The following is a 14,388-nucleotide window of genomic DNA, read 5'->3' on the forward strand; positions in this document are numbered from 1 at the left end:
GGGTGTTTTTTTTTTTAACAGTAAATGTGTTTTGGGTAACTGGAATTGGAATAGAAACTTGAAATTTGGTATACTTGTAGATTTTTGATAATGTTATCTAAGTAAATCATCAAGAATAAGAATTTCCAACTTTAGTGGAGTTTAATTGATAACTGAAAAATCTTCTCCATATTATTTAAATGGGAAGCCATCTACACCTCATAATTATTAGGCCCTTCTGGTAGAATTAAAATGACGAAACTTGGCATGTTTGTAGCCTCCCACAACTAATTTTCAGAAAAATTGCCAAAAATGAGTATTTTTAATTTTTAAGGGGGATCTAAGGGGGAGAAGAAAAATTTGCCATTGTAAGTCAAATGGGTTATTTTTCAATTAAAAATTTAAAAGTTTAGGTACATCAAATCGGAATAGAAATTCAGAACTTGGCATGCTCGTAGGTTTTTGAAAGTGACAAAGCGAGTAAACAAGTAGAATATTAAGAAGGAAAGAGGGTGTGAAGCCGCAGGCCAAGCATATACTGGGATCTGGAGGCGAAGCCCTTAGCTGGCCAAAGGCTAGTCGAAAAGAGATACGCAAGAGCAGTAACTGAGAGAAGTAAAACCCGAAATCATACTGATTCCACAGTTACGTGAGGAAGTATACGAGTAACATTAAAGAACAGAATAGTAACTGAGGAAAGTCAAACCCGGCGTCATGTTGGCTTTCAGACTCACCAGAGGAAGTCTAAAACCTCGAAGAATCTTCGAAGAAATTGCAATCTTTCTTTTGGCTCTTAAGCTGAAGATAATTTACAAGAAACACACACAACTCCAAAAACATTAATTGAAAGATATTTAAAATTAAACATTAAAGTTGATGACGATTTTATGTTACTATATCTTTAACCACAGTGCGTACTGTCCTCTTTGCTAGAGTCATAATGAATGGCTTGATGGGTAATATTTTAGCACAAGTTTCAACTTAATAGGTAGCTTGTTATTGAGCCTGTCATTATTGGTCACGAATGGCATTTTTTGCGCCATAAAAATTAGTTTTTGTCAATTTTCTTTAAAACTACACATGAGGATTAACCCTTACTTTGTACAGCTTAATGACATACACCCTTTGATATATGTGTCATATTTGGACAAAGATTCTTACATTATATGCCAATACTATTAAATATGCTGACCGTACAATCTTAAGATTCAAATGTCTTCACGAGCAGTCAAGAGTTGAGAGCGTCGATTTACTTAACCTAAGAAAAAAAAAAAATTGAGGTATTCTACACTGGACTTCTACTTAATGAATTAGCAACTCAACTTAAAGCAAACTATTATTGAAAGTAATGGAAATGATCATCATTGAACAATGTGTGAAACAGATTTTATTACAGATAGATCAGAAAGAGTATCGAGTTCCTCTCTAATATGTCTCTTAGGCTAGGCTTTAAAAATCCAATTATTACTAGGCTTTGTATGTATCAGACATATGCATTAAATTAATGTAAGAACCAGGTATATTTCTGAGATAGTACCTACGTCATTTGGTCTTTTGACATCCTCATAGAATTGGATATGTTAAAATGTTCAAAATATCACTTCCAGCACTTTTAAATGGCACATGCTCAAAATTTGTCACTCAAGTATTAATGGCTGTTCACCTGTTCCAATCGAGTTTGCATGATGCTGGTTGAGAAACGGCTTGCTTTACAACCTCTCTCATGCGCACTCTGAGTGACATTGTGTGGTAGCGAATGTTCAAATACCCAAATAGGGCGCATTTGACACTTCTTACTAAGGTAAGACAGGAGTGATGCCCAACACTTTGTAGCATCAATTTCTTCCCTCGTTCAAGATATAAAGCTATTCACGTCCTAATAACCTGAAGTAACAGAACGTCATAGCAGTGGTGAATAATGTTCATGCGATATAGATACGATGGTTAGATGTATCTAACATTAATACTGTTAGTCTGGTGTCAAATCGGGAACTTTCCGATGTAACTACGACGTTAATCTCCTAAAGCAATCTGTATTTCAGCATTGCAGCTACCATAAAGAAATTGTAAAATAAAACTGTAGTGAAAGTGAAGGTATGCCACGCATTGGAAGAATTCGAGCTTAAAACGGGAGTGAAACAGGGAGATAGGCTGTTCACATCTTTATTTATACTGCGAGAAATAGACAAAAGGGGCAATAATCAATAAATCCAGCCAAATGGACGCCTACCCAGATGAAATCGCCATCTTGACTCGAACAGAATATAAACTCAGGAGCCTTTACAACTAACTAGAGAAAGTAAGAGACCCAAAAGGATTCCAAACCAACACCGAAAAAAAAAAATACATGCATCTAATATCAGATAAAAGGAAGAGAGGAAAAGAAAGATAATAATAAGAAACAAAACATTTGAGAATGTAGACAGATTGAAATATTTAGGAACAATAGATAACAATAATAACATGACAACTACAATAAGAGAAAGAATTCTACCAGGAAACAAGGCGTATCACGTTAACGCTCACATATTCACAAGCAAGAATATTGACAGGTAAACCAAAGTGAAGATATATCAAACGACAATTCGACCAATAATAGCTTACAGCGCTGAAATATGGATGCTAAGAAATGAAAACGAAGAAAACCTTCGAATATTAAAACGAAAAACAATTAGAAAGATTTTTGGAGCAATGAGAGAAAATGGCGAGTGGAGAAGCAGAACAAACAAAGAAATAGAAGACATCTTAAGGAGAGTAGATATTGTAACATTTATAAAGACACAATGAATGGGTTGGACGGGATATGTAGGGAGAATGGAAGAAGGACAGATAGCAAAGAAGATCTATACAAAAAATATATTTTACATCAGAAGAAGTAGAAAAAAAGGCAAGAAGATCTAAACGGTGATCTAAAAATACTGAAAGTGAAAAACTGAAAAAGAAAAAAGGGAGAAATGGAAGTGCCTGGTGAATGAAGGCAAAGCCCACGGGGTTGTAGAGCTATATAGTAAGGTAAAGTTAGGTAATTACAAAATGAAAAGTATGAAGTCCAAAGAGTGGAAACGAATGAACTATTCTTTGTTTCAATATGACACTACAGACATAATCCAAATTTAACAAAAGAACTTAGGTTCGTTGGACACTATGTCTAATGACATACAAGAAATGTTGTGATTATGCATACAATCTTACGCATCTTTGTGAAAACGGTAACTTGCAACAGTGAACAAAATGAGAGCGTTTGAGGAGAGTTACAACATATTAGATCGAGCCTGATACTCTGCTTTTCCAGGGACATCTTATGTATTTAGGTATGTATGTTTTTTTCCTCCCTATTACTAGTAAAGCTCCCACGTGTTTCTATGGGCAATGTTTTACGATCTTCAATCTGCATGTCTCATATAAAACTCGTCTTAACTCACTCTCGCACGAAATTCGAAAACTTTGTATGAGGATCTTAGTAACCCATTTCCATTCCTTTCTCTTCCATCCTAAGTCAAACCTCTAAAAGCGCTGAAACAAATGTTAAGTTATTTTAAATTAAATCTCCAAATACTAAATTTCATGTCTCTAACCTTAAGAAATTTCGAGATAAGGATATTTTATTGTAATAATTGCAACCCTCACTCAAAACGTTAACGTTTCAAACTATCGCGCTTCTACAGTGAAAGCGTAATGGTTTCTACAGTCGGGTTAAGAAATTGAAACAATTGGTATCTGACTACTTACCTGCTGTTATATGCTCACAGGAAACTCATTTTCAGCCAACACTATAATCCGTTTTATCTCGTTATACGATTACAGGGGTCATAAATATACAGATTGTCGCGCTGCTGGCGGCGTAGCCGTTGCTGTACTCTGTGATTTTCATTTTCGCTCTGTTAACATAAACTCTCGATTGCAAGCAATTGCTGTGTGTGCTTTCTTCTCTCACTCGAATACCGTATGTTCGTTGTATATTCCTCGTGCTGAAGTCTTTTCAGTAGCCGATTGACTCACCTTTACAATCAATTTGAGCCACACATGTAATTGTCAGAGATCTGAATGAGTACCATCGTCTATGGGGTCTATGATCGTGGCCGTCAGGTGACGGAATTCCTGGATGAGAGTAAGATACTCTCATCCAGGAATATACAATTGGATCACTTTTATACTGGATCCGGTACGTACTCGCGCATTGATCTCTCCCTGTATAATGTTTATCTTGCAAATTCTTCAGTTGTAGAGTACATCCAGATCTTTGTGGCAGTGATCATTCTCCAGTGATCACGAAGATCTGTCAATTAATAATTTATATTATCTTCCACGATTCGACTTGAATTGTGCTGATTGGCCAACAATCTGGGAACTCAGTGAGTTTCATCCTCCTAATGATTTACCTGTATGTCTGCTGGAGATCTATTTGAACAGACTGTTATTAACACTACCTATGGTTCCATCCCAGAATGGGGAGGCCGCGATCTACGATGGCGAGTTCCTTGGTAATCTGCGGGAATCCATGAAACTATCCTGGTTCATCGGTATGCTTGCCTATTTTAATCGGTATACAACTGACGAGAATCTTCAACAATTTCGCATTCTTCATGCCCATGTTAAATATTCGATTAAATCTTCGAAGAGCCAAAGTTAGGGGGATTATGCAACGTCTCCCAGTAGTCGAACTCCTACTGCTGTCCGGCGATGGATTTGCGCAATAAATGGCCATTGTTCTAATACTAATGTGCCTGTTCTATCAGCAAACGGGGACCAGGAGACTAACCCCACAGAAATAACCAACATATTGGTCCAACATTTTCCCTCTATTTCTGACACTGCACCCTATTTGGTCTAGTTTAATCTCTTTCGTACTTGTATCGAGATAAACTATTTAAATTTCCGTACCGCAAATTTCGGAGGATTATAACGTTCCCTTCACGACTCTCGAATTCGACTCTGACTTTCTTGAATTGTCACATACTTTGCAGGGATTGATCATATATCTTACAATATGTTCCGCATTTCTCGTGCGTATCACAGCTTACATTACTGCAACTGTTCAATCGCACGTGTTCGGAGACGTTTCAACAACGTAGCTGTGAGGCTGTTTCTTCTCATCTTGGAACCAAAGAAAGCCGCAACAACAGCCACAAGATACAGGTCCATTCTCTCATGAGTTGCGTCTGTATGCTCTTTGAGTGCATGGTTAACAAGAGTCCCCTTTGGTATTTAGAATCAAACTCTCTATTGAGCATGTTTCAGTGTGATTTTCGGTTTTCCTGATCCACTGCAGACAATCTTGCTAAACTCGAAAGCCAGATTCAAGAAGCTTTCTTCCATCGTCAGCATCTTGCTGCTATATATTTTTTACTGGGAAAAGGCTTATGACACAAGTTGCCATTATGGAATATTAAAACAATTATACAGGGTGATTCTTTATAGGGTTTACAACTTCAATCAGTTATAATTCTTCATTGGAATTACATAAGAGTTTATATTTCATTATACTGCAAAATACTTCAAGTTTTTTGTGACAAATCCATTATGGCTCAATGTGTGCACCTCCGGTCATCTTGGGCACATCCCAACGAAAGTCGATTTCCTGCCAAACAGTAGACAGCATTTCGGGGGTAACGCCCGCGAGACGGCTATTGTGATGCGATGTTTCAGTTCATTAACATTATCAGGTAGGGGAGGAGTGTACACTTTATCTTTCACAAACCCCCACAGAAAGAAGTCAAATGGTGTGTTATCTGAAGACCATGGCGGCCAGGCAATTGATTCACCACGACCTATCCATTTATCTGGGAAACGTTGATCAAGAAATTCCCTTACGTCGATCAGGTAGTGCAGCGTGGCGCCATCTTGTTGCCACCATAAGCGGCCATAGTAGTCATCTTCATCTAACCGTGGAACAAGGAAGTTCAGGAGCATATCAAGATAGGCGATGCCGATGATGGTGCTCTCAGCAAAGAAGAATGGTCCATGCACCTTTGCTCGGAAAACAGCGCAAAACACGTTCATTTTGGGGCTGTCATGAATCAACTCCATGTGTGCATGTGGATTTTCCGTGCCCCAAATACGACAATTGTGTGTTGACTCGGCCGGAAAGGTGAAAAGTTGATTCATCACTGAATACCACATTGTTCAAGAATGTCTCATTACCACTAATGCGACCCAACATGGTAATATAGAATTCATGTCGGGTATGTTTATCCGCTTCACTCAGTGCTCGAACCAAGGACAGTCTGTATGGCTTCATGGACAAACATCTACGCAATACACGCCAAACAGTGATCTGAGGGATATCAGTTTCTTGTGATGCACGTCGCGTAGATTTTCGAGGAATGCGGACAAAACTCTCCCTAACTGCTTCAACCACATCGTCAGTCACGGATGAGCGCCCTGGAGCCTTTGTGTGTCGCACAGAACAACCTATTTCAACAAAATGTCTGGTGCCATTTGTACACTGTTGGTCTCCTGGGTGGTTCCTTGCCGTATTGTGTGCTATACTTACGCTGTACACTCGTTGCTGACTTCGTTTCTTCAAATCAGAACACACACTTAGCCCTTTCCGCACCAGTGAAAGTCTCTATTTTCAACGACTGACTCGTGGCGCCGCGTGTGGTCAACTCCGCAACTACTCACTATGTGAGTCAAACTTGAAATGTTTTGCAGTATAATGAGGATGACATATAAATCAAATCTATATGTGGTTCCAATACAGGGTGTCTACTAAAATTCCAAAATGAAATTTCGTGACTTTTTCGTGACCTTTTCTTTACCAAATAATAAGATTTCCTAACATTTTCAAGAGCGAATTTGGGTGCGAATTAGGCCGAATTTTCATCCATGCTATAGAAACGTACTTTGCTTGCGATTTGGTAGCGTCTAAAGCCGGCCATAGACATTTTTGATGGTGAATTTTGACGTTTTATAGAACAAAATCTTCCAATCTGTACTTACATTTGCACAGTTAAAAAAAAAATCGTGCTTTTTCGTGACTTTCATGACCGTTTTCTGATTTCGTGACTTTTTCGTGACATTCGTGACTTTCGTGACCGATAGACACCCTGCAATAAAGAATTATAACTGATTGAAGTTGTAAATCCTATAAAAAATCACCCTGTATGACTGGAGTATTTATGGTCATTTTGCAAAATTTCTGAAGAGCTTCATGGATGAACATTATTTTAAGGGGGTGTGAGTGCGTCTCTCAGAGAAATTTCTGCAGGAAAATGGTGTCACACAAGGGAGTGCTTTTAGCATCACGTTGTTTGCTGCCGATGTCAACAGCGTTCTATGCAGATGAGGAATTCTGTAAGTAGTTTGCTTCACGTTGACGATCTTGTTATTTATGGTCACCCAAGACATCTTTGGAGAAATACTCGACACCTTCAACTAAGGTTAAATTGTCTTGTTCGCTAGTCGAACGAGACTTTTCTTTCTTTTCAAAAATGCAGTGTATCTACTTGCCTTGTTGCTCAGAATTTATATGTATCTCGGTAGCACTCGTCTCACATTTATTGAAACGGTTCAGTTTTTGGGTTTGACTTTTAATTGGCACCTAACACAGACATTACACATTCGTAATTTTTAATACTCTTGTCTCTAAGCTCTAAATTTGTGTCGTGTACTTTCGCACCGCATCTGGTGTTGATTGTATTGTTGTATTACGATTATATCGCAGACCAATTTGGTTAAAGTCAGATTACAGTTGTATTGCGTATTCATCTGCTCGTTACTTTGCTAAAACAACTTGACATTGTTCATCACCTGGAAATTCGGCTAATACAGATATCTTTCACACTAGTCCTGTTCCTAGTCTTTATGCAGAAGCACATGAAACATCGTTAGTAGCGTTGTATTTCTGATCATTTCCATAGCTTTTCGTTGCGTGATGGCCGGTATGCATCATGGCCTCGAATTACATATACGCCCATGGTATGTTCGTTCTGACGAGTCTCATCCCTTACGAATTTGAGTGTCAATTATTTGCTTGCTACGTGTTTGTCCTCTCCCACCATGGCTGTTTATTCTACTAAGCCTCGACCTTCGGTTGAAGTCACGCTAAACAGCACAGAAGTAACCAGGTACTCCAGCAGGGGTTTGGAGCGTTATTAGGACTATACCTCGATTATAATATGATGTATACGAACGGTTCCAAAGGAAATAATTCCTTTGTGTTTTCATTAAGGACCAGAACAGCTCAGAGAAGGCTCCTTCGTGGATAAGCGGTTAGCGTACGCGCCTTTAGCGCGGGAGACCCGGCTTCAATTCCCGGCGGGAGCTCAAGTGGTTCGGAGTCCACGTTAATCAGTAGGTCCTCGTCTCATATAGCCTCGCTGCTGAACGGGGCGTTAAACTCAAAATCAACTCAACTCAGAACAGCTCAGAATTTAGTCTGTATCGCTTGTATTCAGTATTTACTGATGATCTAACCGCAATTAAATTTGCCTTTGACCATGCTATGCAGCTTTTGCTACGTCGTTCACTTATCGGTACTGACTCACGAAGCGTTATTATAAGCTTGCGCAATGTCATTGGTAAACAAATTCTAGTGCAAGAGATTCTTGTGAGATACCATTAGCTCAGCAACAAAGCTATCTTGTTGTCTGCTGGGTGCCAGGACATGTAAGCATTTAGAGAAAAGATTGTGTCGACACAGCAGCCAAGAACGCTGCATTGACTGAAACTGCACTGAAGCATTCTTTACTCTACTCTGATTTTAGCAGCTATTTCCTTCGAGGAATGTGCTCTCATAGGCAAACGGAAAGGAACCACGCCATCAAAAATACGTTCCACTCAGTTTAACCTCTTTTGGACAACAGTGAGATGTCGTGATCTAGTTGCCGAGATTCAGTGATCCTGACATGTTTGCGTGTTACACACTCACATCTGACACATTCCTATTTAGTGCATGGCGCTAATCATCCGTATTGGAAGGATTAAACTGTTCCATTGAGATTGAGAATTATTCGGCATATTCATGTAGAATGTGTAGAATACTCAGAACTCAGAAAACGTTAAGGACTATCTAACGATATTAATCAGATTTATGCGGTCTTTAGTAATCGTACTCTCACTTTTATCCGTGTATCTGGAATGATTAACAAGCTCTGAGGAATTTTCTTTTCAGATTTTTCCTGTTATGACTCTCTTATTGCTTAATTCTTTTTTAGTTATTTAGTGGTTATATATATATATATATATATATATATATATATATATATAGTATTTTATTTATTTTTTACCCTTTTCGCGACGTTTGTTTTAATTTTTATTGCTTCTAGGTTTATTTTTTAATTTGTAGATCTTATTTTTAATTGACATTTTTTCAGTAATTTTATAGTGAATTTTTAATGTGCAGCTTCTGTAGGCCATTGGCTTATCGTGATGAGGGCAAATAGTCTCGGTGTTCACATCATCATTAAACTTTAACCAATCTCCTTTTTCTTCCCTTCTACGATAAATATTTAAAAAGAAAAAAACGTTGGTACACGTATTTAATTATTTTAAATGAAAAATATAACACCAAATTTAATGTCTGTAACCTTAATACATTCCGAGATATGGATATCTTATTATAATAATTGAAATGCCCATTCTCCCTCCCTCTGCATGTCGAGTTTTCAAAAATTCTTTCTTAGTGGTCCTTACGTCATAAACCCTATGTACTGTCTAAATTTAAAGTTTCTAGCTTAGGTAGTTTGGCCTAGCGTTGATCAATCAGTCAGAATTTCTATAGAGATTACAAAAATTTCTTTCATATGATTTTCCGTGAATCACAACTGTGACTTTATACCTCATTACCCTATTACAAAACAAACATACTTAAAAAAAAAAAAAAAAAGTAGTAGACATGACTGCTTTCAATGCCCAATAATATTGACTTAAGTAGTAATTATGAAAATTCAAAATCATATTCAGATCAATAAATAATTCAAACTAAGTTACCTTATGATTCTTACACTCCGAATTTCTTTCTCCCAATCTGTTAGAGTGGGATCCGTATCAGCAATATTAGCAACTAAGGCTTCGTATTCTTCATCAAATGGCCCCACCTCCGGTTCGGGTTCTGGGGTCTCCGGCACACGAATTTGAAGAATAGTTTTTTTAATATAACAGATTTGCTCCTCTGTGATCTTCAATGTACAAAAAAGATTATCATTGTAATTTTTGTGTTATCCAATTATGAAATGATAACTTTTAGTTTTTAATAAAGTAAATATATATATGTTTATATATCCGTTTATCTGTACGTTTTTAGTAAGTGTAGTTGTAAGGTAGGTTTTATTTACTTTTTCAGTATATGTATATTATTATTCTGTTAACTTATTTATAAAAGAAAATATATGAGCTACTGTAACAAAAGACATTAGACTTTGTTGTATAAATACTATATAAATACTAAATACTATATACATTAATGTATACATATTCACGCACTAGATTATATTACAAATCAAAAAAATTATGCTATTTCAAACTTCACGATGCACCACACAGATAACAATTTTTGATCTTCAATATAAGCCATTACTTAAAGTCTGACATATTTTTATTCAGATTAACAACCATTGTGTATCCTGGGAACAGGGCTGCCCATAGATTTCATGGGCCCGCATAGAAAACAAAAGCTTCTACACTGTGGTTACTTATCAACGTAGCCGAATTGTTTAAAATAAATACAACGCCTCTACCTCAAACTCACACCACATGTAAAACACGTTGACAAAGCCAAGAGTAGTCAATTTAAAAGTTGAAAATAGCCAAGTAACAATTTAGAAGTCGGTAAATTGATGTATTATCAATATTTTTTCCCGGGTCCCTCCAACATTTGTTGGGGTTAACCCCTCTTATGGGCGGCCCTGCTGGGAAATCTTAAGTAAATATAAGCTATTATATGATGAATTGTGCGAATTGAATGTAATTTCTCGCGGAAGATTTTTCATAATCCTCATTTATAGAGTTGGCAAAACTATTAAAAACATGGAACTATATATATAAAACATAGAAACAAATAGTTGAATACCACAAGCGCCGTAGGTAACACTTAACCAGACAGAAAGGAGAAGAAAATACTGCTGAAGAAAAGAGTATTAATTGTGTAATATTAGTCTCTGTGTCACACTGACTTTAAAAATACCACGTAGAACAGAAGTTAAAAAGTGACGGGACTTGTTTGTCGGTAAGAGCGTAGATGGATTAGTGGAAAAATATACCAATAAGAATGTATACATCTTGCCAATCAATAGTTAAGTTACACGATCATTCGGCTTCGTTTTTCTGGAAGAAAAGATCGAGTTTTATCACAGCAAAAATTGTACGCACCTCAAATACCCTTCACGTTCCTGACAAATGTCAAGGGATTACTGGATTTCCATTCAGGTGTTGCGTAACATTTGAGATATCACGGACCCACACTTAGAGAGAATTCTTTGCCGTCTTAATAATGGAATATGAGTTTTCTAAGCCTATTTAAATGAAAATGTACACAACGAAATCGTGAACACTAAATCTCATTTAAACTCCATTTACGCTTTTTACTCTCTTTTAGAATTACAATGTAATATGGAGTAACTTATTCACCCAGAGTATGTTCACAAATCTAATTCAATGATTAAATATTGAATGATTGAAGATTGAAAGGTAAATGATTTTTAACTTGAAGTATAGTAAAATAGTGTCATTCAAGTTAAAAATCATTTTTACCACGAAGTGACTATATGTTATTACATAACGACAAAATAGTACCTAGAAGCAGTAAAATGGATATTAGTGCCAGAGTAAATGACAGTGATCAGATACCATCTGGATCCACGAATTTAGCTGATGATTTACTTGAATCGTTAATATCTTCAATTAATAAGAGTAACGTTACAATTAGTGGATGAGTATTTTTATATATATATATTTGCGCAGATTAACTACTCAATAATGTATCAGAAGTATGTGCACATTTTCATTGACACTTTGCGAGCGGGTTATATTCTCAACACAGTAGATCATGTAGCTCTTTGCACTGGTATTCAATACACAACAGTCTTAACATGGCTCAGTGGTAGAGCGCTCACTTCTGGTGTATATAGGATCCCTGGTCCGATTCCAACTCCCACCAAGGGGGTTTTTGGATGGACAAACGCTTGTTTGTGTGGGTTTCCTCTGCGTTCTCCCGTTTCCTCCCACCATTATCATTCATCTTGTCATCGCCATGTCTCCCTTAGCCATGGTACATAACCATGGAACCTTAACCTTTAAAAAGTCTTGACGAACACCCACAAAAACAAAATTCAGTGACTTTTCATCGAGTGACTTTGGGGCCACTGAGTAGAACCTCCCTCTTTCCCATTATTTTGGAAATGATATCTACAAAATTTCTGTAATACAGCAGTGCGCCACCTAGTTGGAACATGTATTCATATAATATACGGAATACATATTATTTTTCAATTTTCTTAGTTAACTTGCTCTTGTAACTTTTACTTAAAAAAGCCCGATCATAGAATTTCGGGTCAACGCACGTTACACATTTAATGTGAGATTGTTGCGTTCGTGTTCCACAATAACGTGCAGATTTTCTTCACTTCATATCATGCAGTTATGCCGATGCACTTTACTTGGGGTATGGAAGGTAGTTTCGTCAGAAAATGCTACTCTTGTACGGAATTTATTGTGTTCATCAACGAGCGATAGCAATTCATGTCTACAAAGTTTGTGATTACGCAGAAGTTTTTGAAGAAGCTGTAATGAGTAGGCAATAAGCCATAACCTTTTATGTACGATAGTGTGCACAGTCGATCGCGGGATTTGAAGTTGTGTACTTACATGTCTAACTGATTTAAGCGGGCTTCACTGAAAAGTTTTCTCAATTACTTCCCAAGTCTCCCAGTCACTGGTTTCTTGCCGCGGCCTTTCTTCCTCAGTACAGAACCAGTTTCCAGCAATTCTTTATGCCACCGAACAACTTCAAATCGGTCTGCAGACTGCTTCTCAAAGCAACAAGTTTTGTAACATTTTTTTACAAGTCATAAAATATCATGAGGTTGAAATTCTAGAATAATAGTAGAAGTCATTTCCAAACACAAATGCTCTAATCTGTCATGATTTCACGGTATATACAATACTTGATTTTGAAAAATTATGCACTAGTATTACAAGCCTAATAGTTTTGAAAAATAAGCCCCTGGTGGTTCCTTTACGTATTACCTAAAGTTTGTCTTTACGGTTACAGGGGACTTGAACTCAGCACATCAAAAATATCTCTTAACTTTCTAACGCACAGCAAACCACATAATTTCCCTAGCTTGAACACAAGCGAGTAGCGAATGCACTATAGTAACCTTGTTTGATTTACCACTATTGTTTTCCGAGATATTTCGTTCTTTATTAGTATATTTTGAACCGAACACACTATAATCTACATGATAAATAATTTATATAATGTGAAATAAAAAATATATAAAAATTAAATTTTATGACATTACTTGATATAGAATAAAGAACATTATTAATTCCTCAATAACTGTTAAAATTATCAATATTTCCGTGGACTTGAGCACACAAATATTCTATGTATATACAATGACGAAGTCATCCTTTGAAGCATTTAGGGTATGATGATATAGAAATTATTTTTCGAAACCACTCAGAAGCAAAAGTACAAATTACATTATTTGACAAAATTAGCAAATAATTTGATAATTCAACAGATGGTTTACGATTATGTATTGCCAGACACTTTTTGAATTAGACTTACGGAAGAAATTTTTAGTAGACGATGAACTGGTAGGTCAGCAAATTTCCATACAGTAAAAACATAGTGGTAAGTAAAAATCATGTGTTGGACGTCTCCTCTTGCTTTTCTTTTTATTTATTTATTTATTTATTTATTATACCAGGGACAATTAGGTGTTGGAAATTTCTTCCATTTATGAAGCATTACAGGAGTTACAACTCTTCCGTACACTAATCGCCATGTGATATCAATATCCCGAGAATCGCTCCTAGTACGATACCAATTTAAAGAAGGTGGTTTTTATATTTGAAAGTATGTGGATAGATATATTGGTGAAAAAGCATTTAAGAATGTCTGCTAGGATCTGACCCAAACTTGAAACAGAAAAAGAAGGTGATTCTATGTGGTAGTGATTGCAACATATGGTCCACGTAGGTCATTCCAAGTATGCTATATAGGATGTTTAAGTAATACAGTACTCACTTTAATATAACCACCCCAAGTAGCTACATAAAACGGTTGTTCGTACAAGTAGCTGTTCGGACAGATGCTGGATGTTTGCCTACGATATGGTGTCCCATACCCGTTGCAGACCTTGAGATAGCTGGGAGACAATAGCTGCAGAGTTCCGGCTAGTGGTCAGAAAGCGTCCTATACATGCATGATATCACTTCGGTTTGGAGAAATACCAGACC

General features: G+C 36.8%; 1 protein-coding gene across 4 annotated transcripts in view; it reads right to left on the bottom strand.

Annotated features, from left to right (window-relative positions):
• Window positions 1-14,388, bottom strand: part of LOC145690362 (cilia- and flagella-associated protein 44) — a 253,414-nt gene that overhangs the window by 41,901 nt on the left and 197,125 nt on the right. For all 4 annotated transcript variants that reach the window (XM_081765185.1, XM_081765184.1, XM_081765186.1 and 1 more), the window contains one exon: window positions 9,913-10,100. In XM_081765185.1, coding sequence (XP_081621311.1) covers window positions 9,913-10,100 — 188 coding nt within the window. The remainder of the gene's footprint in view (window positions 1-9,912; window positions 10,101-14,388) is intronic.

Source organism: Thermobia domestica, chromosome 7 (genome assembly GCF_964235325.1).
Source record: "Thermobia domestica chromosome 7, izTheDome1.hap1.1, whole genome shotgun sequence".
In the NCBI taxonomy this organism is placed as follows: domain Eukaryota; kingdom Metazoa; phylum Arthropoda; class Insecta; order Zygentoma; family Lepismatidae; genus Thermobia; species Thermobia domestica.